The sequence below is a fragment of the Ananas comosus genome, linkage group 13 (genome assembly GCF_001540865.1).
Source record: "Ananas comosus cultivar F153 linkage group 13, ASM154086v1, whole genome shotgun sequence".
Classification (NCBI taxonomy): Eukaryota; Viridiplantae; Streptophyta; class Magnoliopsida; order Poales; family Bromeliaceae; genus Ananas; species Ananas comosus.
In genome coordinates this window covers 8611983-8638071 of record NC_033633.1, presented here as the reverse complement: position 1 = coordinate 8638071, position 26089 = coordinate 8611983, and the positions used below count along the sequence as shown (strand labels likewise).

General features: G+C 42.7%; 1 protein-coding gene across 1 annotated transcript in view; it reads left to right on the top strand.

Moving 5' to 3' along the window:
* LOC109719223 (sugar transporter ERD6-like 16) overlaps positions 347-26089 on the top strand; it is a 40964-nt gene continuing 15221 nt past the window's right edge. Inside the window, exons 1-2 of the mRNA XM_020245773.1 lie at positions 347-666; positions 21676-21738. Of these exons, the coding sequence (XP_020101362.1) occupies positions 523-666; positions 21676-21738 (207 nt within the window). The 5' untranslated portion in view covers positions 347-522. The remainder of the gene's footprint in view (positions 667-21675; positions 21739-26089) is intronic.

The window sequence follows — 26089 nt, the reverse complement described above, 5'->3', positions numbered from 1 at the left end:
GCGAGAGTTTTTTTCCTCACAATAATTTTTTATAGCGAGGTTATTATGGCAGCGCTGTAGTTAGCCAAAAATATTTTGCTGCACGAATAATTTTGTGGACGAACATTTTACTTTTTGTGATGAAATTGTGCTCTACAAAAGAATAAACAGGATAATTTTTACGAGGAACTAAACACACAGTTAAATGCAGTTTAATGGCCAAATGAAGTACTGGACCAAGATGCCCGGGAAAATAGCTATGCGTATGTAGCCATCCCAAAACTCTAGGGCAAATAATGGCTATTCTTAGCTTTTGCTATGTATAAATAGAAAAGAGAGACAGCTGTTGATAAGGTGCGTACACGACTAGGCCACGTGACTAACTCCTTATAAGAGAGAGAGAGAAAAAGGAGAGCAAATAAAGGATCGTCTTTTTTTTTCTTTCTTTTTTTTTTTGGGTTCAATAACCACTGTAATATAACTAGGAAGGAGAAACAAAAAGAGAGAGATAAAAAAAGACGCGAGGGAAGCAGTCATACGTGCATGGCAAATATCAGAGAGTACGAGAATGGTGGTGGGAGGGAGCCGCTCATCGGCGGCAGGCTGCCGCGCAGCGAGGAGTCCATCTCCATGGTTCTGTTCAGCACTGCCGTCGCCGTCTGTGGTTCTTTCGTCTTCGGCGTTGCTGTAAGTTTTTTTTTTCATTCTTTTCTTGTAATGAGGTAATCATTTTTTTTTCTAAATTTTTATGCTGTTAGAAAAAGTATTATTTGTATCGTGTCTTTTTTTGAGAGATAGGTAACATGCTATCTGGTTCGTTTATTTTATTTAAAATAAACTCAGCTGAAAATGTGAATCAACTAATATTCAAATTTGGAACCTCGGATACCGACCATCAAACTTTTTGCCACTTGCGTTACGGACGGTCGGTTTATTTGTATCGTGTCTTGTAAAATAATATTTATTATTATTACTAAAACATTAAATTGTAAATATAGTATTTTAATATTTTATATGTAATTATTATTTATTTATTTATTTATTTATCTCTTTTGGTTGATGAGTAAGAAGTTTTATTAAGAATTAATGAAATTTCTGTATGTTATTTCCTTGCGGAGATCACCTCCCACTAAACGAACATCGAGAAATGTTGATCTCTTCTTGAAACAGGTCCACATATGGATTTTAGGATAACAATTTAATATTTAAGGATTTATTTGCATACATGAATATTTTGTATGATATATTTTTTTAATTTACTCGAGTAATTAATATATTTGATTGATAAATAGTGTGATCAAATATTTAGAATGAAGGATTAATTGCATACAGATCCTCGCAAATATAGTGAATTGCAGATATATTCCTGTAAAGCTCATCTTTCATAAGTTATCCCTGAAAAATCCTAATGTATTTAGATATGCCTCTACCGTTAAGATCCGTTAGACAAATTTAGTTAACCACAGTTAAAATATTTAAACATGGTTAATTAATAAGGTGAATTGACAATTTTACTATTTTTCTTCTTCTTCTTCCTCTTCCTCTTCATGTTCTGCTTCTTCTTCTTCTTCTTCTTCTTCTTCTTCTTCATATCCTCCTTAATTTTTCTCCTCCTATTCTCCTCCTTCTTCTTCCTCTTCCTTTTTCTCCTCTTTCTTCGAATCGGCGGCACCTTCGCCCTCCGTCTCGTCTCTGCGGGCCTCAACCTCATTCTCGTCGGCCGCAACTCCGACAAGCTCGGCAACGTAGCCGCCGCTGCCGCCGCCGTCGCCGTTGCCGTCATCCACTCCCGCAGCCCGAAAAGGAAGAGAAAAGGGAAAAAGTGACATTTGTGAAGGCATTTCTGCAAACGTATACCAGCTGGAGCTTTTGGAGGGACATATTTGTAAGACTAAAAATATCACTTCACGAATCTACTATTAAAAAATAAACAGTTTTCTAACGGATGCTAAAACCAGAGAGACATATCTGAATATATTAAGACTTTTGCAGGGATTGAACTTTGTAGGGATATATCTGCAATTCACCATGTTTGCAGAGACCTGCATGCAATTAACCCTATAATGAAATATGATGTTTCTCTTTCAAATTAGTTTTTTCAAAATAAAATAAAATTATATTGTAGGTAAAAAATATACTATTCTGCTAAATCATAGATAGTAAGCTTTTGAAAAAAGAAAGAATTAACAACATACTTACAACCATACTAAAAAATTTCCATACGGAATTAGATTCTTTAAACAATATATTTTGCCATCCAAGCAAGGTATGCCGCTACCGGCGCTCACTTGCCACTTCTGCATGCCTATTGACGGAGAAGAGGAAGAAGAGCATGTGTGCTCTCTGTCTCACATATCCCTCGCATGTCACCACCGCAGTTCACCTGAGAGAATAAGAAGACAAGTTTAGGAAAATCTTCCTTCCTCCTCACTCCTTTACATAGCCGCTGCTCCTCGTCGGTGAAGAGAAATCAAATACCAATGAATAGCCTTGTCATCATCATCATGAAGGTGTAACTTTGTAGAATTTGCATATATATATTCTCTATAAAGATACCTAGTAGGAAACGCATTGAAAAGGACCAACTAACAAACAAATTTTACAAGCTATTTTGCTAATGTCGGATAAAGTTCTGCCAATGTAACTCCTTTCAGGCCTTAATTAATTTCTACTTGTCTTTAGAGTAGAAATAGAAACGCTAAATTGAACTTGTAGCTTTGAAGTTTATTTGGTTTCACTCTAGAATTTCCTGTTGTAAGGTACTTCACTAGAGATGGCCGCAACTGAAATACAAGCAAGATGAAATAGACTTTTGGAAAATGATAGTTCAGTATACAGGGGATTAATGTACCTAATTATTATTTCATTTCAAAACATTATTGTCAATATATTTGATTGAGGATATTGTGGATAAGAAGACTGCCCATAGGACTGTCGCAATTTCTCCTTACATTATATATGGACTTACGGTCGTAGTGATAGAGGAAATATTTATTATTAAATTTTATGTGAGGATTTCACAAATTCAAATATTATTTCATGAAATATTAAAACCTTTTATCAATACTCCCTAGATATTCAGTAAAGACCCATAAAAGTGACAAATTAAGGAAGATCTAGACGAGATGAGGATGGTGTCGCATTCTGGAGCTCTTTTATAAAACATTCTGTAGGAAAAACAACGAAAAACGCATACATATATAAAACTAAAAGACTCCCCCGAATATGCACAGACCTGCCACATGGACAGAGTCCCTTCTATACATACATGGCGTAGAAATCTAGATTACAACATTCAACCATCACATCAACTACAATAGTAATAGAAACAACGACAACAACATATAAATAATAAAGTAACAAGATGAGTAAACAACATACGGACAGAGTCTTTTCTGCACATGCATGGCGTAGGAACCAAGATTACAACATTCAACTATCACATCAACCACAATAGTAAGAACAACAACAACAACATATAAATAATAAACTAATAGGGTGTATAAACAATTACCCGGTAAGGAGATACTAATACTGAAAATCGAACTGAAAAGAAACTATATGAAAAGTACTGAGAAGCATAAATCCACAATTGCTATATGAATGATAACTAAATAACAAGGGTCTAAAACACAAGAAATAAAACTAAATCTCGAAGTTACTGCCAAGGGAACACAACTATCTAATAGCCACCTCATGCACTGTCCTGATCCTTAACCTCACCTGAAGAAAATAGAGGATGAGAAATATGTACACATATTTTTTAGTTGGTACTGCAAGCCGCTGAAGACCAGCTGTACCCACTAGTAAACAAGATAGAGTGATAAGATAAATATGATAGGTACAAGCAGATATAACTGGTACAGTAGCAAAAGTAAAATAGGAAAGGAAGTATATGACTAAACATCTAAAATAATATTGCTACTATAACAAGGGTAAACATATACATGTATGCATCAACTGGAAAAATAGTCTATATCCAAACCCAATGCAAATATTGCCATATTGGTCTAAAGATCTTAGGCAATGCCACATCTATACTCAGCCACCGGCATGTAACCTCACTGCAAAAATATCGCATAGGGTTCACGGGTCCAAATACGACCACTTTTTCAAAAAAGAATACCATTACGGTGGCGAAACAACTGGTGTACATGAAATGCTCCGTGAGCAGTGGCGATTGATGCTATATGCTCAATAGCCAAACTTTCTACAAATAGTCAAGAGAGTTAACTAGAAAGTTCATCAACCAATATGGGTCAAACAATGTCACAAACGTAATAGTATAGTACCAGGTCAACTGCTACCATGTAATGTAATCAAATAATGAAAGGTCAACAGCTCTACAACACAAAAATAATCTACATGATATATCAACGAAAATAGAGAAAATAAAATAATGAGTCAAATGGTACAAAAGAAATACTCAATCATAGAGAAGAATAAAGGGTAAAAGAAGATAACCGAGTAGGCACCACTTTGTCGACTTTGGATTGAAGCATGCACTTCAAGACCAAAATCAAGTTCGCGACTCAACGGATGGTCTTAAACATCGCCCGGACCTAAGAAAGATTCAAAAGTTTCAATCAGTCTCACAATCCAAAATTAACACCAAAGTGACCCAAATTCATCGTAATCACTAGTAAAACCATCGGGTGATCAATTCCATTTATCGATTCCTGAAACATACCAGAATTCTCGAAAATTCACCGAAACACTTCTACAAACCCATGAAGTACTCTGAGTGTCACGCTCCAATCCCCGCCAATTTGGTCGGGTTCGGGTCACGTCAAGAGACGCCGAACGGACAGAGCCTCTCCTGTCCGCCCAAGGCTCTAAAACATGTATAATAAAGCAATCAAACAATGAGATTAGCATTTATACAAGGTTTGCACGAGGGCAAGCAACAACGGAAGCGAAAGCTCTAATCTATCATACGCAAGATACATAATACTTTATTGCTTTTGCACCAAATAAAAGTAAACTGAACTATTACATTTCTTTGCTTTCATTCATAATTCCTTACATTTAGCCATTCACCAAATTACATATTTGTTTTCAACTTTACAACTTTCTAAATCAACAAAAGAAGTTGATATATGTAAACCAAAAGGGAAATTACTATAAAATGTGAAAAAGTCCCGGTGGCCGCTACCTACGGCGCTAAACCCTTGCCTCCGTCCTCCGCCGCCCCGCTCGTGCTAGGACCTATAGGGTTAGTGGTCATGAGAACTAGAACGAAGTTCCCAATGGGTTCGGCAACCGACCTCGCCGACTTACCCACTAGGTCTATCCAGGCATAAGTATAACAAAGGAAAAAAAGTAACCAGTACTAATGCATCTAATACTATGCCTGCAAAAGAATGTCAGCGGATATATGTAATCAACAATATTTGGTATGCATGCATGCATGTTCTATATCATTACTTTGTCTTTCTATACCCAATCTTACCGGTTAACTTTGTTAACCCCAATAGCTCACAATTTCTTATCCCGTCTAGTGGGGGAGGCAATTAGCACTTCCACCCGAGGGATCGTCGATGGGGTTCTTCCCCGTGGTGTCTACACTTCGGGGTACACCACTTGAGGAGGAGCGACGTCCCTCAAGCCTAAGTCCACGTGAGCCTCGATCCAATCCTCAAGTTGAGGATACATAGCCACTAGTCATAATGCCGATGTCTTGATAGGTTCTTACCTATTGTTCATGTCATGTACTAAGTCATTCTTGCCACGATGTCATTATTGTCAAACCTTGTGTAACAATATCATTTCAAGGCCAATCATGTCTCTATTGTCAATGCCACCTTTGTTCACTATAGTCAAGTCCAAGTCCCACATTCACACAAGTTTAGGGTCTCAACATACTTGTGCGCTATGGCTTAAATCATTTTTCATGTTCAACTACACTAGAAGCATATAAATAAAATTAAACCATCATTCACATGTGAACTACCCTAATATGCATGAATGTCTCTATATACAAGTATGCTCAACAAAGGTGTAAATAGATATAAAGGGGAATCCGATGATTCCGGCATGCATCCCCCACCTCTAATGGTCGTGTAGGTGTAGAATATGACGACTCCCGAATTTTACGAAAGCCGATTCCGCACCCTATAATCAAAATAGTGCCTTATTAGGCCTTTTGTACACGAACTATACTTAAACATTTTCGTAACGTCAAATGGAGTTGTCCAACGCGTCGAGTACACCCCCAATTAGGTTTCTACGAGGTCAATTCGCCCTCGAAAAATCCTAGGGCAAAAGCCCCAAATTTGAGCCCTAACAATGCCCCATAGCAATAGCTCCTAGATTGATCTCATCCCTAAGCAAAAGATAGCTTAAAATCATTTAAGAAGCATTCTAATAAAGTTTCCAAGCCTCTTGAACCAACCCTAGGGCCTCTACTTTGAGCCATAGTGATCCACCATGAGAGCTCTACAAGAAAACCATGAATTTCATGGCTTCTAGCTCAACAAGGTTTCTAAAGCTCACAAAGACCCCAAAACTCCAAGACTTAGTGATCAAAACCAAACCCTAGACTCAAAAGGTAAGTAAACTCACCTTTGCCCAAGCCCTAGCAAGCTCCTTCTTGTTGGAGAGCTCCTTGGACCACCAAAATCCACCAAGGATCCTTCTCCAAGCCTCTCCTTCTTCTTCTCCAAGCTCTAGGATTAGCTCTCTAGAGAGAGAAAAGAGAGAAAGTGAGAGAGAGATGTGTGAATGGCTGTAAAGGGAGAGGAGGTTGGGTGTATAATGTGTTGTAACAATTACAACAAGGCCCCTCCACTTTATTTCTTGTGCACTGCCCAGACTGGGCATTTTCGCAGTCCGGGACCGGTCTCCCCGACCTGGGACCGGTCCCCGAGAGCTTCTCCCGTGGACTGCGCAAGCTGCGAGCGATGCAACCGGTCTCCCTCAATGGAACCGGTCTCTGGGGACCGGTCTCTCCTCACAAGGACCGGTTCCCGAGAGCTGGTTTTCCAGGACTTAGCCAATTTTTCGGCCATCTCGCTGCCCACGCGTTCAGGGACCGGTCTTCCCGACCTGGGACCAGTCCCTGAGAGCACAAAACCTGCAGTTTTGCAGATTTTGGTTTCTAAAGCTCTCGAAGATCCCCAGTAATGCACTTTTGCATTATTTTACGCCTTCGGTCTTTCCAAAGCGTACCAACCTCGCACTTTGGTCAATTTGACCAAGGTTCGAATTTAATTGCCGAGGTTTCGGTATGTTACATTCTCCACCCCTTAAATTTAGTTTCGTCCGCAAAATTGATTATCTAGAAATTGAGGTTCATACCTCAATCCAGTTCTTCGAAGAGATGGGGATAACGCCCCTTCATCGAGTCCTCGAGCTCCCACGTTTCTTCCCGACCGCCGTATTCACTCCAATGAATCTTAACATACGGAATTTCACGACTCTGTAGTTTTCGCATCTTTCGATCGACGATGTATGCCGGGAACTCCTCGTAAGTCATATCCTCTTGAAGCTCTATCGGTATCTACGAGAGAATATGCTCCGGATCATGGACATACTTGCGGAGATTGGATACATGAAACACGTCGTACACCCCCTCAAGCCTCGATGGTAATGCTAACTTGTATGCCACCGCGCCAACTCGTTCCAAAATCTCGAAGGGTCCGATATAGCGGGGACTTAGCTTCCCGCGAACACCGAACCGCTTTACTCCCCGCATCGGTGATACTTTTAAGAATACACGGTCGCCAACCGCAAACTCAATATCCTTTCGCCGCTTGTCAGTATAACTCTTGTGCCTCGATTGCGCCGTCGCTAATCTTTGTCGGGCAAGGCGAACTTTCTCCTCCACCTCCCGCACAACATCCGGGCCAAGAACCATTTTCTCACCCACCTCGCTCCAATGTATAGGCGAGCGACACTTCCTTCCATAAAGGGCCTCGAATGGCACCATCGCAATACTTTCTTGATAGCTATTGTTGTATGCGAATTTCGCCATCGGCAAATGATCGTGCCATCCGCCCTTAAAATCGAGTACATACGCTGGAAGCATATCCTCAAGGATTTGAATCGTCCTTTCCAATTGACCGTCACTTTGAGGATGAAATGCCATACTGAAGTCGAGCCGTGTGCCCAATGCATCTTGCAAGCTCTTCCAAAAATGAGATATGAACCTAGGGTCCCGATCCGATACAATAGATACCGGAACCCCATAAAGTCTCACAATCTCATCGAGATAGACTTGAGCTAACTTGTCTCGCAACCAAGTAGTGTGGATCGGCAAAAAGTGTGCCGATTTTGTCAACCGGTCCACAACTACCCAAATCGCGTCATGTCCACCTTGTGATCTAGGCAAACCCGTCACGAAATCCATTGCAATGTTTTTCCATTTCCACACGGGTATAGGTAGACTTTGCAATTTTCCCGCCGAAAATCGACGTTCCGCCTTTATTTGCTGGCACGTGAGACATTGTGCCACGAACTCTCCTATATCCCTTTTCATGCCCGGCCACCAAAAATGCAACTTTAGGTCTTGGTACATTTTAGTGCCGCCCGGGTGAATGCTATAGGGAGATTGATGCGCTTCTTGCATAATCGCGCTCCGAAGATCGTCGTCCTTGGGCACGCACCAACTATCCCAATATTGAAGTGCACCGTCGGCCCCAATGCCAAAATCATCGGCACTACCGCTCTCAACTTTGCTCTGCACCTTTTGGAGAAACTCATCAGATGTTTGCAATTCTTTAATCTTCTCCAACAAGGTTGGTTGCACAACCAATGTGGCAAGTGTTGTCGGCACTCCCGGCACCACAACTTCTAGACCAAACTGTTGCATCTCTCTTTGCAAAGCCGGTTGAGGTGTAACTGCCATCGCCAAATTTTCCGCCGACTTTCTACTCAGAGCATCGGCCATGACGTTTGCTTTCCCGGGGTGGTAGAGAATCGTAACATCATAATCTTTCAGTAACTCTAACCACCGCCGCTGTCGCAAATTCAACTCCTTCTGGGTGAACAAGTATTTGAGACTCTTATGATCAGTGTAGATCTCACAATATTCCCCATACAAGTAATACCTCCATAGTTTTAGCGCGAAGATAACCGCCGCTAATTTGAGATTATGTGTCGGGTAGCTCTTCTCATAGCTCTTCAATTGGCGCGAAGCATAAGCTATGACGCGGCCACTCTGCATTAAGACACACCCGAGACCAATGTATGAAGCATCACTGTATACGACATAACTCTCTCCCGGTGTCGGCAAGGCAAGCACCGGAGTAGATGTCATTCTATTCTTTAGCTCCTTAAAGCTACGCTCACACTCGGGGCTCCAAACATACTTCACCCTTTTATGTGTAAGGCGCGTTAGTGGAGTTGTTATCCTGGCAAACCCCTCCACGAAACGCCGGTAGTAGCCCGCAAGTCCAAGGAAGTTATGAATTTCCGCCACACTTGTCGTGCGAGGCCAATCTTTAATCGCCTCAACTTTCTTTGGGTCCATCGAGATGCCATCTCCGGATATAACGTGACCCAAGAAAGCTAACCTCCGAAAGCCAAAACTCACATTTCTTCAGTTTTGCATAAAGCTTTTCCTTCCGGAGTATCTCCAACACGAGCCTTAAATGCTCTTCGTGTTCTTCTTCGGTCCGAGAATATATCAATACGTCATCAATGAATACCACGACGCACCGGTCCAACAGCGGATGAAAGACTCTATTCATTAGGTCCATAAATGCCGCCGGGGCATTAGTGAGCCCGAATGGCATGACCGTAAACTCATAATGGCCATACGGCGTACGGTACGCCGTTTTATGCACATCCTTGGGCCTTATCTTCAACTGATGATACCCCGATTGAAGATCAATTTTAGAACATACCCTTGACCCTTGCAACTGGTCGAATAAATCGCCAATTCTCGGCAACAGGTATTTATTCTTGATCGTTACTTTATTCAACTCGCGATAATCAACGCAAAGTCGAAGTGTGCCATTCTTTTTCTTCACAAATAGCACTGGAGCTCCCCACGTAGACACGCTCGGCCTCACGAAGCCTTTATTGAGCAAGTCTTTCAACTGGGTTTTCAACTCCTTTAGCTCCACCGGTGCCATTCTATGCGTAGCCTTCGAAATTGGCGCCGCCCCGGGAATCAAGTCAATGACAAACTCGACTTCCCTGTCCGGTGGCAATCCCGGTAACTCCGCCGGAAATACATCCGGATACTCGCATACTACCCGAATATTTTCCAACTGCGGGTGCTCCTTTTGAGGGTCTACGATGGTCGCCAAATAGGCCTTGCAACCACCCTTAATCATTTTCCTTGCCCTCACCGACGATATAGTCGCCGCGAAGCGTGCTCCATTGCATGCTTTATAAATCATCTTCTCTTGGTTAGGCTCACGAAAAGTGATCACCTTCCTTTCACAATCAATAACTGCATAATACTTGGAGAGCCAGTTGGTGCCCAAGATTACATCAAATCCCTATAGTTGCTTCAACACTAATAGGTCGATCGGCATGATCCAATCGCCTATCTGTACTAGACAGTCCAAACACTCGTCATGCACATGAAACGTAAGCCCAGGTGTTGTCACCGTCCAATAATCCTCATAATGCGTGACCTCTATGTCATGAGCTAGTGCAAATGGTGCTGTTATGAATGATTGCGATGCACCAATATCGAATATGGCTCTAGCTCTAGTGCCTCTGATAAGAATAATACCTGCCACGACGTCGTCGGGAACGGTAATTGGCGGCTCCTCTACCTGAGTGGCAAATACCCGTCCACTAGGTGCTCGACAGGCCTCCGACTGACGAGGCGCCGACGATTGTCCAGCAGATACGGCGGGTGGCAGTCCTGCCTGCTGCCGTGGGGTGTACTGAACTGAGGCCGCTGAGAGGGCTGGAGATGTACCGCCCGGATAGTCCCAACACATATGTCCAGCAGAACCGCATCGGTAACATCTCCCCTCGCGCTGGGAACAGTCCCTGGGCCTATGATTCCCGCTGCAAATAACACACGGGAAGGAAGTCGCTCCTGCCTCCCAGCCCGTACGATCGCTGTGGTCGCGGGGGTCGCTTAGAGCTCGATTGACCCGCTGACCCACCAGCTAGTCGCTTCTTGGTCTTGTCCCTTTCTTTATCCTTCTCGTACGCCTCGCGCTCATCTTGGGCAATTGCGTTGCCGCCCTTGACCCAGAGCGCCCGATCGAGAACCTTCTCATAGGTCTTTAGCCGGAGCGCATGTATGATCTTGAAGATCTCCGGCCGCAACCCACGCTCGAACGTCTCTGCCCGGTCCCTATCGCCATGGACCAAGCTTGGCACACAGTTTGTAAGGTGCGTGAACTCCCGCTCATATTCCCGCACCGTTCGACCTCCTTGTCTCAATTTGCGGAAGTCCTCCTTGATCTTCCGCCGGTCGCTGTCAGGAAAGTACTCCAACAGTAGCATCTCCCGAAACATCTCCCAGGTGACGGAAGCAGAGTCCAAAGAGTGGTTCTTCTTGGCTTGAGTCCACCATAGCCGCGCCTTCCCGTCAAAACAATGGGCCGCTAGGTGAACCTTATCCTTGTCGAGGGTGTAGATATCCTCGAACAACGCCTCCATCGCGGCTAGCCATGACTCCACCAGCCACGGATCCTTGACATCGCCGTCGAAGGTCGGAAGGTTAAACCTCTTGAAGGCCGTCAAAGCCGCCAATGATCGCTCCTTCTCGGCCTCAAGTACATCGGAAGTAGGAGCCGATGAACCCGATGCCGCCGAAGGAACAACCGTCACCGGTGCCGCCACTACCACCGGCGTAGGCGCCACAGGAGCAGCGGGCGCGGGCGGATCCCTAGGTACAGCTGCTGCTGCCTGTTGGGCTATCATCGTGTGGAGCTGTCCAATCTGCTCCCCTTGCTGTCGCATAGCCCAGGCCAAAGCCGCTACCTGGGCTCGCAACTCGTGTACTTCGTCCGACCCCGACTGCCCGGGTTCCTCCCGAGGCTCCGCCGGCGTGGACCTCGTAACTCTTCTTGGTGGTGCCATCACGTCCTGAAACGTAATGCACACACACATTAGTACTCGAGACACGTGACTCTTACACGTTCCAAATAACTTCCCAATTAAGCGAACGCAATAAGCATAATCATTTCCACTCTCGGTGTCATGTGGTCGGCCGCCCCACAAAGTCCCTTAAGTAGACAACAATTAAGCCTTCTAATACATCTCTACTTCCTTCTAGAGAAGTGTTATCGTTAATCCAATCATTTGCTTTCGCATAAACCAAATCCACGTTAAACGTTTCCTAAGCTCCTAAGGTCTCCAATTCCTAGGGTTCTTAGGTCATTCCTAGACTTTTGCTTTCAACTTCGCTCTGATACCATTATATCTGTCACGCCCCAATCCCCGCCAATTTGGTCGGGTTCGGGTCACGTCAACAGACGCCGAACGGACAGAGCCTCTCCTGCCGCCCAAGGCTCTAAAATATGTATAATAAAGCAATCAAATAATGAGATTAGCATTTATACAAGGCTTGCACGAGGGCAAGCAACAACGGAAGCGAAAGCTCTAATCTATCATACGCAAGATACATAATACTTTATTGCTTTTGCACCAAATAAAAGTAAACTGAACTATTACATTTATTTGCATTCATTCATAATTCCTTACATTTAGCCATTCACCAAATTACATATTTGTTTCAACTTTACAACTTTCTAAATCAACAAAAGAAGTTGATACATGTAAACCAAAAGGGAAATTACTACAAAATGTGAAAAAGTCCCGGTGGCCGCTACCTACGGCGCTAAACCCTTGCCTCGGTCCTCCGCCGCCCCGCTCATGCTAGGACCTGTAGGGTTAGTGGTCATGAGAACTAGAACGAAGTTTCCAGTGGGTTCGGCAACCGACCTCGCCGACTTACCCACTAGGTCTATCCAGGCATAAGTACAACAAAGGAAGAAAAGTAACCAGTACTAATGCATCTATTACGATATCTGCAAAAGAATGTCAGTGGATATATGTAATCAACAATATTTGGTATGCATGCATGCATGTTCTATATCATTACTTTGTCTTTCTGTACCCAATCTTACCGGTTAACTTTGTTAACCCCAATAGCTCACAATTTCTTATCCCGTCTACCGGGGGAGGCAATTAGCACTTCCACCCGAGGGATCGTCGACGGGGTTCTTCCCCGTGGTGTCTACACTCCGGAGTACACCACTTGAGGAGGAGTGACCTCCCTGAAGCCTAAGTCCACGTGAGCCTTAATCCAATCCTCAAGTTGAGGATACATAGCCACTAGTCATAATGCATATGTCTTGATAGGTTCTTACCTATTGTTTATGTCATGTACTAAGTCATTCTTCCTACAATGTCATTATTGTCAAACCTTGTGTAACAATATCATTTCAAGGCCAATCATGTCTCTATTGTCAATGCCACCTTTGTTCACTGTAGTCAAGTTCAAGTCCTACATTCACACAAGTTTAGAGTCTCAACATACTTGTCCGCTATGGCTTAAATCATTTTACATGTTCAACTACATTAGAAGCATATAAATAAAATTAAACCATCATTCACATGTGAACTACTCTAATATGCATGAATGTCTCTATATACAAGTATGCTCAACAAAGGTGTAAATAGACATAAAGGGGAATCCGATAATTCCGGCGTGCACCCCCCACCTCTAATGGTCGTGTAGGTGTAGAATATGATGACTCCCGAATTTTACGAAAGCCGATTCCGCGCCCTATAATCAAAATAGTGCCTTATTAGGCCTTTTGTACACGAACTATACTTAAACATTTTCGTAACGTCGAATGGAGTTGTCCAACGCAACGAGGACACCCCCAATTAGGTTTCTATGAGGTCAATTCGTCCTCGAAAATTTCTAGGGCAAAAGCTCCAAATTTGAGCCCTAACAATGCCCTATAGCAATAGCTCCTAGATTGATCTCATCCCTAAGCAAAAGATAGCTTAGAATCATCTAAAAAGCATTCTAATAAAGTTTCCAAGCCTCTTGAACCAACCCTAGGGCCTCTACTTTGAGCCCTAGTGATCCACCATGAGAGCTCTACAAGAAAACCATGGATTTCATGGCTTCTAGCTCAACAAGGTTTCTAAAGCTCACAAGGACCCCAAAACTCCAAGACTTAGTGATCAAAACCAAACCCTAGACTCAAAAGGTAAGTAAACTCACCTTTGCCCAAGCCCTAGCAAGCTCCTTCTTGTTGGAGAGCTCCTTGGACCACCAAAATCCACCAAGGATCCTCCTCCAAGCCTCTCCTTCTTCTTCTCCAAGCTCTAGGGTTAGCTCTCTAGAGAGAGAAAAAAGAGAAAGTGAGAGAGAGATGTGTGAATGGCTGTAAAGGGAGAGGAGGTTGGATGTATAATGTGTTGTAACAATTACAACAAGGCCCCTCCACTTTATTTCCAGTGCACTGCACAAACTGGGCACTTTTCGCAGTCAGGGACCGGTCTCCCCGACCTGGGACCGATCCCCAAGAGCTTCTCCCGCGGACTGCGCAAGCTGCGAGCGATGCAACCGGTCTCCCTCAATGGAACCGCTCTCTGGGGACCGGTCTCGCCTCGCAAGGACCGGTTCTCGAGAGCTGGTTTTCCAGGACTTAGCCGATTTTTCGGCCATCTCGCTGCCTACGCGTTCGGGGACCGGTCTTCCCGACCTGGGACCGGTCCCTGGGAGCACAAAACCTGCAGTTTTGCAGATTTGATTTCCAAAGCTCTCGAAGATCCCCAGTAATGCACTTTTGCATTATTTGACGCCTTCGGCCTTTCCGAAGCGTACCAATCTCGCACTTTGGTCAATTTGACCAAGGTTCGAATTTAATTGTCGAGGTTTCGGTATGTTACACTGAGGGATGCCATTGATCTCCATAGCCCATCGGCTGCCCTGAAACACACCAATTTGGGTGTCCAAGCAGCCGCACGCGAGGTAAATGCTAAAAAGGCTTATAGCAAAAAATATACCACAACGAGTCTTTAAAACTATCAATTTTAGCCACAAAACCCACCACTACCCTCCCACTATCTTCAGTCACTCAAGATAGTGAGAGTTGACTAGCCAAGGAGGCTCGGCAATAATAAAATGCAACTATGATGATTTTTCACAAATTTCAAACTGAAATCACATATTATATACCAATCTCGGCGATTAACGAACCTAAATCCCCATTCGAGTTTTGAATCACTTTCCAGAGTTAGGACAATAGTCCAAAGGTCATACATGAGTAATACCCAAAATAGCCAGTGATGCATATTTGTGTAAAAGAACCCAATATGTCACGCCCGGGCCCCAGCGAAAGCCTACCCAGTGCGTGCCCAAACCCGCCATATGCCAAAAACATATAAGGCGTCTACAATAACAAGGTGAAATCATACAAGAATAAAACAACATCTAGCATGATATCAGAGCATAAACATAACTACTCTCAAAAGACAAGTATAGGAAGTAAAAAAAAATAACTAAACAATAATAATCCTCCAAATTCATACAATCTGGAATCCACATAAGATAAAACTAAATACAAAAAGGGTGGCCTCTATACATCGAGTACAAAACATCTCTCCCCAACTACAACAAAAGAAGAGATGACCACCTAGTAGAATCTCCCGGCTAAGTCTAGCTAGTCGCGACTACCTTGCCGCGGCCCCTAGCCTCTCCCGACATGGATGGCTCTGTCAACAAAAACATCAACAAAATGGGAATGGAAACTATTAGTCAATAGTTACCAGTGGGTAAGCCGTCGACATCAGTGAAATACGCCACTAGGTTATCGAGGCATAAGTAGTAAATAAGAATAACTGAATAAACAACATGAATATTGTGCAAGTAATAATTTACTAAGCTACTATGCCTCTATTTAGCATGATGTTTAACAAGTAATAAGGCTATTCTATCATGAATAAGCATGTCCAACTAGTATGCACTATCTAGTAGTGATGTTCACATTATTCTTTTGAATGGCATTGTTCAATTAAACTAGGGCCTACATAAGTATAGTCCGGCTTGCGCCGCCTAATGGCCCCGTGGTAGTCAACATTTCCCCACTTGGAATCAGCCTCCCCCACGGCGATCCACTTAGGTACCCAATCCTGCACAGGCGAGCATATATCGCGTAGGATAACTCCGAAGTGCCGGCTTGTAGGGAGCCACCCTCACAAGCTTGTGCGAATGAGCACAGTGGCCAGTAAGTATGATCATCCATATCAAGTCATCGGTCATCATGTCTAAAACATGGTACAAGTACTAGCGACCCAAGGTTAGATTCTATGTCACTTTGTAGGGGTTTAATCATTCACTAAGTCAAGTGTCCATACATGAAGTTCAAGTCCACTATGTCATGTGTAATTCATTTGTCCGTAAGCATGTAATACTTATCATTTTACTAAACATAACATGATTTCTAATATAATATAAAAGATGTCATTTCACATACAAGTTCCATATACCACTTTCTTTCTACTATATAGATGATATAAACTTGACATGTAGCATATATTTCTTAGCATTCAAAAATTCATTTATACTCTATCTAGGAAGAATATGCATGATTTTTCATTTTAAATCACAAAAAATGACATAAGAGGAGTTCACCCATTTCGGTGAGGTCAAATCCACCGGACACTCCTCGAAACCCCTTCGTTTGCGCGAACGGAGTTGTCCACTACCCTTCTAACTCCCTAACAAAAATTCTAAGAGGGTTAGGGGCTTCGAACGAGCACCCTACGAAATTCCTCAAAAATCACCCCATAATTAGGTAGAAAATACCTTAGATGAGGAAAAACTCTCCTAAACTCCCAACGAAGGCTAGGATGCTTCAATTCCAACCTAAAAGGAAGTATTGGAACCAACAATTAAGCCTTAAAAGCTCAACCAAAAGAAAACCCAATTTAAACCCTAGTTGTCCAAAAACTAGGTCAACTCCAAAAATCCTCTCAAAAACACAATCCAAGAAAGAAATAATACTACTAACATTCTTTAGAACTCCAAACCAAGCTAAGTTGATGCTAGGTTTGGAGATAATTCCTTAACCAAGTTCAAATCTTCAAGTCCAAGGCTTCTCCAAGGTCCAAGAACATCCAAACATGAAGGACAAGGAAAAATGAAGAGATCAAACCTCAAAAACTTCAAATTAAAGAGTAAAAATCTAGAGAGAGAAGGAGAGGAGGCTTACCAGACTCCTCCACTGGTTCCAAGCACAAGGAACCCCTCATGGGGGTGTTAGGGTATTTATAGAAGTGTACAGTCCCCAAAAAGCCCCTCAAAAACATCCAGACTGCAGATTACACTACGTACCAGTACTCGAAGGGGAGTACCGGTACCCGACAACCATCCCGCAAAACCCGAGCCTCTGTCAAGCGGGTAGCTTGCAGTGTACCGGTACCTACTAAATGCAGTACTGGTACCCGGCCCCAGTACCGGTACCCGCCGACTCCGTACCGATATTCAACACCCCTCAACCCAAACCCGAGAGTAGTACTCTCGGTTACGCAACGGGATTCCGGTACCCCACCTAGGTACCAGTACCTAGCACCTCAAAACTTGCAATTTGCAGATTTGGTGCTAAGTACTCCCTCTCGCTTCTCAAGATGCGAGTAATAGGTCGGAACACAATCCACGACCCTCAAACACACCAAGAATAGTACCAAATAATATTCGGACAATAGAATCTTACAATTTGCTAAAGTTCAGTGTGCTACACTATTTCTCATAATTGCCCAATTAGTATGTAAATTGAACATTTAGGCTCATTATAGACATTTTCGTGACTTAGAAGTCGACCAATAGCACTTTTAGGTGGGCTGCAAAGTCTCAAGCACTTTGCTCATGATCTCGAGCACTAACAGCTATCGTCGACAAAGTTGGAGCAACCTTTCCTTCGAACCAAGATGTTCTTGGCAGCGTCGCAGTCCAACCACCAATTAGGGGTCGATCAAACAGCAACAAAGGGGAGCACAACGATGAAGGAACACCTGGGAAGGTCATACTCCATAGAGAAGGGGTCGTTGACAACAGAGATGACCGAAACAGTAAGCTTGGCCTACAGTTGTTTCAGTTGGGCAACAATAATGGCAGACATAGGCTTATTTGCTCCCTGCGACCAAGGGCGGCCGGCGCCAATCGGAAAAGGTGAGGTCTGACAGGTGGAGGGCCGAAAAGGTGGTGGCTAGCAGTTGGGAATAGTGGTGATAGCAGTCCACAAGATTTGGCTGAGCTCCCTTACTTTGAAGCTCCAACCAGATTAGGGTTTGGGGATGGCCATCCAGCAGCGTGACAGAGCCTAAGGGGGTTGCCAAAGGTCCAAAAGGTTGACAACGATAGTTTGGGGCGACGCAACCGAGCTAAAAGGCATGAAAGGGAAAGAGAGGGAAAGAGGAGGAAAGAAAGCTAGATATGGCCGAAGCTCCGCCGACCAAGGCAGGGTTGTCGGAGGTGAGGTAGAGAGACACAACCAAAGAGAATGTTGAAGAAGCTTTGGTCGGAGAAGAACCTAATGTAAAGTTGGAAGCAAAGCTACAACATCTTCCTAGGAAGCTGCTTCTGTAGCCCATCAATGAAGACCCATCCAAAGGGAATCGTTTCCCCAACTTCAGGTATGGCTTTCTCTGGTGGACGCCCAGGTGAAAAAGGTATACTATAGCTCGAAAGATGCTCACCACTCAGGTTTGAATTTGGATCCTATGCTAGGAAAAAAATTTTGAACTTGTAAAGATAAGGATCACCAAGAATATCTCCCTCAACCTAGGCTTCGATGAGAATGGAACTACCTTGGACCCGTCCAGGAGAAGACAACTCACCAAAAAGGGAGGGATCGTTAAGAAGGTTACATGGGTTGACAAAGTAGGAAATGCACTGACTTCTATTTGTCTCTTCCAGGATAGTGAGGCATCTCTTAATGGTGGCCACGGGAGGACCATAATCGAAGCCACACTTTTGCCTTTGGGCACAAATCACTAGTTATTGACAATCACAGACGGAGAAAGAACTACATTTGGATTGCTACTTCCCTCGGAAAGTCCTGCAAGAAAACCTTGTTCTCACAAGAACCTTAGGCCACTACCACTTCTTAAGAAAAAAAAAGTTATCTCCGCCAGACCTTGTAAACTTTAAGGTCGGTGCTTCAAGTGCCTAGGTCCTGACCACTAAGCTTACAATTCTAAGGACTCGATGCGGTGTGCAACGTATCTTAGGATGGGCCACAAAGCTCAAAAGTGTACAGAGCGGCCTTTTCAATATCAACCAAATTTGTATAGAGTGCTCTTAGTTCGCCTTTCCAAATAGAATGTCTTTGTTCCCTACTCGAAGGACTTCTTCAACTATTGTCAAAATAGGAGACGCAATGCAATTCTAGTTGATGTCGTCCAATCGGCTAACTTGGGACATGTCGTGCAAAAAATGCTAGAAAATGGCTGGTTCAACTATTTTGGGGAATTCCAAATGAATTTCTTGTTGCCTGATACAGTGAGGGGGATTTTGCAATCTTACTCCCTAAATGGGTGACGATAGAGGACTTGCTGAGATGATGAACCATGCGTAGATGGTATTTTTCTCTGTTGTTCTTGTTGGGAGCTCTATCATGGTGTTAATCGAGCATGGATCAGCTACAGGGAGTGGATACGGCTTGTGAGCTTTCCATTTGAATGTTAGAGCTGAAACCAAGTATCTACAATGGTTGTGCGATTTCAGATGGTTCTTACATGCGAACGAAGAGAACATTGCATGAGCGAGCTATCAAAATCTAGAAGTCCAATAGCCGTCAAAGAACTTGCAAATACTCCTAAGAATTTGCAACCGTATTTTGTTGGCAATTGTCTGATAGGATCCATACGAGGATGACAATCGACAACAACAGCTACTGTCGTCGAACGGTGGGTCGCATGAACGTGAAGACCAGCACAACTCATGTGGTCATGCTCCACATCATCAAAACTTCGCTGACGATGTGCAAATGGACGAATGTCGAGAGAAGGCAACGTGATGGACAAAGATGACACCCGAAACTCACCAAAATTTTGGACAATATACTCAAAACTACAACTTGCTGACTACAGATTTGATCAGTCAACTCCACCAAAAGTCAACAGTAACTACAAACTCGGACTCACCATACATAGGCACAAACAAACAAAAGGATCGAGGAGAGGTTTCCATTAGAAGGAGGACTTGAGAACAAAAATAGCACCTAACGATCTCAGAAAGTTTTCTTTGGAGATGGAAGTGGAAAAGGGATCTAGGGACACACACAAGAAAGGAAAAGGGGTGATATCCGAGACTAAAGATGATAGATAGGGAGATGATGGGAATTCAAAAAGCTGTTGGAGTTTTTCCTTTTTGTAGGATGTGCTATCATTCTGTAGGGAATGAAAAATCTTTGAGTATAATAGAAAGTTTCTATAGTTTTGGACCTAGTATGACAGCCTTTTTTTCTGGGCCTACTACAACTATTGAAAGCTGGGACGAAGTAAGACTGGGCCCGACTTCCAGCAGTATTGTGAGCTTGATAAAGAATTTAGATGTGAGCCCTGGTGTGGGCCTAGAAGTAGGGCTCCACCAAGAGTTTGATGCCTACATCATACCTCCTACTATTGGGAGATGTGAGAAAGAGGTACGTCCATATGTTGGGCTCAAGGGCATTGGGAATTGGACATCCGAATTGGTGACCTCCTATTTCGCTTTTTATTTCCTACAATTTTTAGTGGTAGTACACAGGGAAAAAAGTGTCAATAATTGCTATGGAAGACAAACTTGGAAACGACATGATTTTTAGGGGACTCAAAACAACCACTTTGGAGGAAAGGAACCTATTACAATAGTTTAAATTGTTTCCAGAGTATTACGTAGTGACATCTACATTGGACTCAAAGGTGATGGACAAACCAACTAACTTTTCAACGTCAAAGCTCTCTATAATTTTTTTAGATAGAGGACTACAAGATTCGAGACGTCAACATATTTGGAGACTTAATATCTCTACCAAAGATAAAGTTTTTGTCTAGCTACTACTGAAAAAGCGAATTCTAACTGTTGATTATCTCCACAAACGGGAATGAATAGGAAAACAACATTTGTCTTTTGCTCAAATCTCCCTAAGATTAGTGACAACCTTTTCTCTAGATGTGTTTACTTTCAAAATATGTTCATTTGGTCCAACTACGAATCTACTATGTAACAGTGTGCAGATGACATACGAGGGTTTTGCGAGAACTTGTCCAAATAGAGCGAGGCCCTTACGTGACGAAAGAACCTCACTACAATTTCAACAGTTTGATGGGCAATTTGCCTAGATAGAAATGCCATTATTTTTAAGGATAAACCTAAGCCCGGTCATGGTCCTTTTGTATATTTGGTGCACGCTAAAGTTATAGCTTGAGCATTACCATTAACAATCTTGTTTGGACGTGAAATGCACCTCTTTCCTTTTCTTCATTATTTTCTTCTTTTTTGCTTTTTTCTCTCTCCCCCACTCTTTTTCTCCCTTATTTCTCCTTATTTTAAATTTTTGAGGCCTAGCTACCGCACCCATATAGCAAAATTCACCTTACTATTGAATGAAGCAGGTAGCTTACTATCTTTTTCTCAACAAAGTAACAATTAGAGAAATAAAAAACACAAGCATCAACATGTACTTATTTCATTTGTTGGATTCAATCAACATAAGAAATCTAAAAAAAGGCTAATTTATCCATTGAGCTTAACCCTTTGTTTTTTTGCAGGTAGGATATTCTGCACCAACTCAAGCCAAACTAAGGGAAGATCTCAATCTTTCTCTTTCAGAGGTTTGATTGCCTTTTTCTTTTTTTCCTCTTTATTAGCCACCATTTCATTGATATAATTATAATATTAACAAAAACCTAATTCTCTTATTCCATAATACATTTTGGCCTTTTTGTGTAAAGAATTTATTAGCTTTAAGACTTTGCAAATGTAAGCTGCTTTTTTTATTTTACAAATTTGTTCCAAATTTTTACGAATCTAACAAAATGCCCTTGCGATATGAGTGTCTCCCTCCTACTCTTCCCTTCTCCTCTTCTTAGACCCAATCACCGTCACAACTTCTTCGAAGAGAATGACAGCCCCTCTTCCTCCGTCACCTTCTTTTTGACTCCTCCGATCCCAACCCATGAGGTCCGTGAAGGAAAGATAGGTAGGCGAGCTTGCTATAGGAGGGCGACAATGGAGGAAGCGGGGGTAGCGGAGGGACCGAAGTAGGAAATGAAGGGAAGGGGGAGCAGGCAGTCGTCGGAGAAAGAGAAGGTGAGGTGGCAGATGCAACAATGAAGGTAGGCCTAAGCGAAGGGGGCAGAATCAGGTCCGGGTCGGGATCGAAGGAGTCGAAGAGAAAGTGGGCAAGGTAGGGAAGGAGAGGGGGCGTTCATCTTGTCGAAGACGTCACCGATGTAATTGGGACTGAGAAGAAAATGAGAAGAGGAGATAGATGAGGGAAACTAATACTGCAGGGGCATTTTCGTCTTGTCAATAAAAATCTGAATCAAATTTTCATAATACAAAAAAACAGCCTACATTTGCAATTTTTGCAAGGGCATTTTTGTTAGATCTATAAAAATTTGAATCAAATTCACAATATACAAACATGCAGCCTATATTTGTAAAATTGCAAAATCAATGATTTGTTTATAAAAAAGGCCATGCAATTTATTAATTGCTTTACCATTTATTGTTGGGGGCAAAGCAATATTTTCTTTTGTTTTGGATTAAGTTATCTTAGTTTCTTCGTATAAGATGCTGCTTCATCTTGCTGTAGGTATTTTCCCTCTTCAGTATTTTCTTTGCTGGCAAAATTATGCTTTAAACTCCAAAAACAAAAAGCAAATGATACCGATCTACCTAATACAATTGACTAAGAGTTTAATAGTTAGTATTAGAGATTTTAAGTTGTAAGTCTAGTTGTTTTACATTTCTAGCTATGTTCATTTCTAAAAAAATGAACGAAACTCACAGCATGCTACTTTTAGAGCAAACTATACTTTGAGTACCGGTACACAATTCATTGAGTACCGGTACACAGTTCTGCGATGGGTTGGATATGCAAAGTCAGCATGAAAAGTACCGATACTTCGCATGAAAAGTCAACTAGTTCGGAGGACGAAGATGCGTTGTCCGCATTGGATAGATCCGATCTTGTTTGTCATTCAATCTTGGATTCGGGAGCCTTGTTCCACATGACTCCCTATAGGGAGTGATTGGTTTCATACTTACAAACCACGAGATAGTGGAGTTATCTATTTGGGTGACAACACGGCATGTCTGGAGGTTGGAGTGGGAGACATTTGGATCAAGATGTTTGATGGTGTTGTTCACATAGTTTCTAATGTTCGGCATGTTCCTGCACTTCAAAAAAGTCTTCTATCACTTGGAATATTTTGCAAACGAGGGTTTAGGTTCGTCGGCGAGAAGGATCATTTGAAGGTATGTCAAGAATGTTTGGTGTTAATGAAGGGAGAGCAAATAGGTGGCCTATATAGATTGGTGGGCAAGACTCAAGTGGAAGAAGCGGTTGTTGCAAGCGCGATGCTGGAGTCGCTGACGGTGTGGCATCACCGTCTGGGACACATGAGTGAGCACAGATTGCAGGTATTATCTAACTATGAACTTCTTCCAGGTTACAAGTTCGTGCCATTGGATTTCTATGAAGATTGCATCTACAGGAAGCAGGAAGCAACAGAGGTTATCATTCTCTCTATCACATCATAGAAGTAAGTCGCATCTCGAGTTAATTCATTCGGATACTTGGGAGTCGCCTGATATTTCGTTGGGTGGGTGTTCTTACTTCGTTTCCTTTATCGATGATTATTCTCGAAAGGCTTGGGTGTATATTCTAAAACGGAAGTCCGACGTGTTTGAAGCTTTTAAAAAATTTAGAACTCTTGTGGAGAATGAAAAAGGTTTAAAAATTAAGTGCCTACATTCTAATAACAGAGGGGAGTATTGTTGAAGAGAATTTGATGAGTTTTGTAGTGAACATGGAATTAAGGAACATATCACGATACCTGACACACCGCAGCAAAACGATGTAGCAGAGAGGTTAAATATAATAGTCATAGAGAGGACCCGGAGCATATTGAGTACTTCAAAACTTGACAAGAGATTTTGGGCGGAAGTCGTGAGCACGTCTTGTTATTTGATTAATCGAGCACCGACAAAATCACTTGATCTGGAAGTTCTTGAAAAAGTCTAGAGTGGCAAGCCCGTTGACTGCACCTATCCTCGTGCCTTTGGATGTGATGCTTATGCGTGGATACCGAAGAAGAAGAGGTCAAAATTGAATAACAACTCTCGAAGGTGCATATTTCTCGACTACACGAAAGGTGTTAAGGGGTATCGATTGTGGGGCCTTACTACCCACAAGATTGTCGTAAGCCATGATGTTGTCTTCAACGAATGGTCCATTCAAGGAACCAACGAAAAGCAAGATAATAAGGCTATGGTTCCATGAGCTCTTTGAAGCACGCAATGAGGAGCAAGCTAAGCAAGCACAAGAGGATGACGAGGTGGTTGATAATGAATCGGACTTGGAGTCTCCGCAATTATCCAAAGATACAAATTCACCGGTGGAGCCTAGTGGAAACCGGGTGTCCTAAAAGGGTCATTAGACCTTCTGCGAGGTATGATGACTATATTACTTCATTTTCTCCTTCTGCTAACCATGTTAGTGCATATGTTGCTTTGCTGAAGGAAGATGAGTCGACTTTATATAAGGAGGCTTGTGAGTCGACCAATGTCGGAAAGTGGCGATGCGTAATGGAGAAGGAGATGGAGTCACTTCGGAAAAATAGGACTTGGGAACTTGTTGATTTGCTGAAGGGAAGGAACGCGATAGGATGCTGGTAGGTATTTAAGGTGAAAAAGGATGTGCATGGAAATGTGGAGAGGTTCAAGGCAAGATTGGTGGTGAAGATGCTCAGAAGCCAGGGATCGATTTCGATGAGATCTTCTCATTGGTGGTTCCTCTTACCAGGTTGTTTTGGCGATCGTGGCAGTCTTTGGAGCTCAAGCAGATGGATGTAAAAAAAGCTTTCTTGCATAGTGACCTAGATGAGGAGATATATATGTCGCAATCGGAAGGCTTTGTCAAAAGAGACTAGGAGTATTTGGTTTATCGTTTGAACAAATCATTGTACGACTTGAAACAGGCGCCAAGGTGTTGGTACAAGCGATTTGATTCCTTCATTGTGAGTTTGGATTTTGATATACTTGAAGCAGATTATTGTGCATATTTCTGTGGATATGATGACAAGAGCTTCTATATTTTGCTATTATATGTTGACAACATGGTGGTCGCAGGAAATAGCAATGGGCTGAATATCTACAGTGAAGACTCAATTAGCCGGTGAGTTTGATATAAAGGACTTAGGAGTCGTAAACCAAATACTCGGGATGAAGATACTATAGGAGAGAGAGAATAGGAAGGTTTGGCTTTCATAAAAATGTTATGTGGAGAAGGTTCTACGGCACTTCAACATGCAAAACGCAAAGCCAGTTTCTACCCCATTTTCTATTTGTTTAAAATTGTTGGCTGGGCAATCACCAGGAACGAAAAGCAAAAAAGGCTAACATGGCTCGAGTACCATATTCATCGGCAGTAGGGAGCCTTATGTTTGGCATGGTGTGTACGAGACCCAACATTGCTCAAGCAGTGGGAGTAGTAAGTCGGTATATGGCAAATCCAGGTTGTGAACATTGGAATGCAGTGAAATGGATTCTTAGCTATTTGAGGGGCACTGCGGATTTCCCACTCTGTTATAGTTCTACAGATTTGAATATGTTGATTCAGATTTTGCAGGAGATAGAGACAAAAGAAAGTCTACCATGGGTTATGTTTTCTCTATTGCCGATGGTGCTATTAGCTGGGAGTTGAAGCTTTAGTTGGTGGTCGCTTTGTCGACGACAGAGGAGGAGTACATAGTAGTGGCACATGCTTGTATGGGGGCTATTAGGTTGGAAAGGCTTCTAGGAGAATTGAAGGTGAAGCGAGATGTGGTGGGAGTGAATTATGATATTCAAAGTGCAAAACATTTAGCAAAGAATCCGGCGTTTCACCCTCGGATGAAGCACATTGATATTCGCTATCACTTTGTAAGAGATGTGGTGGATGAGGGTCTTATCTCG